The sequence below is a fragment of the Prosopis cineraria genome, unplaced genomic scaffold (assembly GCF_029017545.1).
Source record: "Prosopis cineraria cultivar Desert tree isolate PC_DT_omini unplaced genomic scaffold, ASM2901754v1 PC10, whole genome shotgun sequence".
Classification (NCBI taxonomy): Eukaryota; Viridiplantae; Streptophyta; class Magnoliopsida; order Fabales; family Fabaceae; genus Prosopis; species Prosopis cineraria.
In genome coordinates this window covers 37697418-37699914 of record NW_026555341.1, presented here as the reverse complement: position 1 = coordinate 37699914, position 2497 = coordinate 37697418, and the positions used below count along the sequence as shown (strand labels likewise).

The following is a 2497-nucleotide window of genomic DNA, read 5'->3' as shown; positions in this document are numbered from 1 at the left end:
CGAGAACACAACACTTAGCTCCGTGTTTGTTTTTGCAAATATGCATGGCCCTATTTGAAAAAGCAAAGATTCTTCTACATCACAGCCTATCTTTCTTTATGTTGCGGCTTATGTGTAAAGATCAATATGGTGGAATTATATAAACACCTAGTGACCAAAATTGTTCTTATCTTTAGCTTCTTCTGGACGTTGGCCACACAAAGGAAAACAATTTAAAAAAAAACTATAAAAGTCCTCAATATATGATCTCATTTACTTATTAAAAAGGAATGAAATTAAATTGATTGAGAATATAAAAGTAAAAATAAAATAATTAAAGGATATACATGAGTACATTTATAAGAGAGGGATAATTTAGTCTATGAAGTTGAAAATTATGATTTATGAGATTTTTGAAGAATGTGATAATTCCTTCATTTACAGTATATATTAATAAATTTTATTATACTTGTCATAAGAAAAAGGATAATTTAATTTAATTTTTTTTATTTTTTAATTCTTTTAATAATCAAAAGGGACTGTGATCCCAAAAGAGGATGAGAGAAGTCTGCCAAAACAATGAAGAAGGGAAAAGGATTTGAGTTAGGCATAACTTCACTTTTTTTAAATAATTTTTATCCAAATTTATATACACATGTAAAATCGTCAATCGCTATATTTTGCTATGTGGACTTTATATCTTTTTTAATTAATAAAATATTAACAAAAATCTGTTTAGGTGTTAAAGGTTTTGAAGACTTGTCAAGATCAGATGTTTCTCGATTTAAATAATTTTTTTTTGGTTTTTCATCGGATATCCTAGAGAGTGTGGACATCCTGAGCTCTTTGCCAGCCCACCTCATTCCAAACTAATTCGAATTCTTGCATAGGTTGGGCCCTTCTTCGAGAGGTTTTTGCAGATACCACTAATATTCGATATCCTAAAGAGTGTGAATATCTTGAATTCTTTGTTAGCCCATTTCATTCTAGACTAATCTGAATTCTTGCATAGGTTGGGCTTTTCTTCAAAGGATTTTTACAGTTACTACTGGTGAGACATACTTTGTATGTTTAGTTATGCGACTGTGCATCCCAAAAGTAAAAAATGAGATCCCAAATTAACATGTCTAAACTCTTGATCACTTAGACAAGCGCTCATTGGTTCATAGTTTAAATATTCTTTATATAAGTATTTACAGATTATTATTAGACAGTAGATAGATTTGAATTTAGTCCATTAGGAATATGGGACGACTTTTTTATGATTAGACGAAGGTTTTTGTATTTCATGCCCATTTTTTAAATATAGTGGCCTATATCCTGAAAATAGTAGCCCAATCAGACCAGCCCATAGTAACTCATATTGGGCCTTGAGCAACACATCATGTCAAGTGCTTAGCTGGACTACTCATCCGGCCCATAGATATGTCTTAAAGAAATAGTCAAGAGCTAGTCCAAATAATTTTACACCGTACGATAATGTCTCATGGACAACTGAGGATGAAGATTGTATAGTAATATTTACAATAACGTAGACGACTGTGGCCCAAGAACCCTTCCTATTAACGCCTTCCGTCTTCCGAATCCGAGCCATTACCCTTACTTCCAAAATTCAAGCTCTATAGGTTCGCATCGGAAGAGGGAGCTCAACAATGGCGCTTGAATGGGTTGTACTAGGGTACGCCGCGGGTGCTGAGGCTATCATGGTCCTCCTCCTCACGATCCCTGGCCTCGACGGCCTCCGCAAGGGTCTCATCGCTGTGACTCGTAATCTTCTCAAGCCTTTCCTCTCTGTGGTTCCCTTTTGCCTCTTTTTGCTCATGGACATCTACTGGAAGTACGAGACTCGTCCCACCTGCGAGGCCGACACGTGTTCCCCCTCCGAGCACCTTCGCCACCAGAAGTCCATCATGAAGAGCCAGCGCAATGCTCTCCTTATCGCTGCTGCCTTGATGTTCTACTGGCTTCTGTACTCCGTCACCAATCTCGTTGTCAGGATTGAGCAATTGAACCAGCGGATTGAGCGTTTGAAGAATAGGGATTGACTCCGCTGATCGGTGGGTTGTCTGGTTAAGATAAGTATCTTACTTTTTGTTGGAATGATTTCTATTTGTGCTGTTGTATTAGGAGAACATTTTTTCATTTTCTGATTTTGTACCACTTATTTTGAGATTGAAGAAGAAATAAAAAAGAATAGAGACTTACTGTTATTTTGTTTGATCGGAGGAGTCTGTGGAAGGGAGTTTTTCTCACCATATTGAATGTGGTTTTTAACATGTGTGTACCCTTTTGTTCACTCTTGTTTCTGAAACCATTTCTTGTCTCGGATCTTCTAACATCTATAAAAGGAAAGTGATGGTGTGAGTAGTGAATGTGTATCTCATCAATGGCTTAACACTAATTATCCAATTGTCTTGTTCGTTTTAACCCTAGAGACAATGGTACATTGTTGTTTAATTTAGCAAGTAGGCGTTGAAGTTACCAGATTTTCTGCCCTGCCCCTGGCTTTGCCTTCCAT

At 36.5% G+C, this 2497-nt stretch overlaps 1 protein-coding gene across 1 annotated transcript; it reads left to right on the top strand.

Annotated features, from left to right (window-relative positions):
* The first annotated feature begins 1551 nt into the window (after nucleotides 1-1551).
* On the top strand, nucleotides 1552-2189 carry LOC129284456 (uncharacterized). The gene has a single exon (XM_054919946.1). The coding sequence runs from the start codon at nucleotides 1632-1634 to the stop codon at nucleotides 2022-2024; it is 393 nt and encodes a 130-aa protein (XP_054775921.1). The 5' UTR covers nucleotides 1552-1631; the 3' UTR covers nucleotides 2025-2189.
* Nucleotides 2190-2497: the final 308 nt, after the last annotated feature.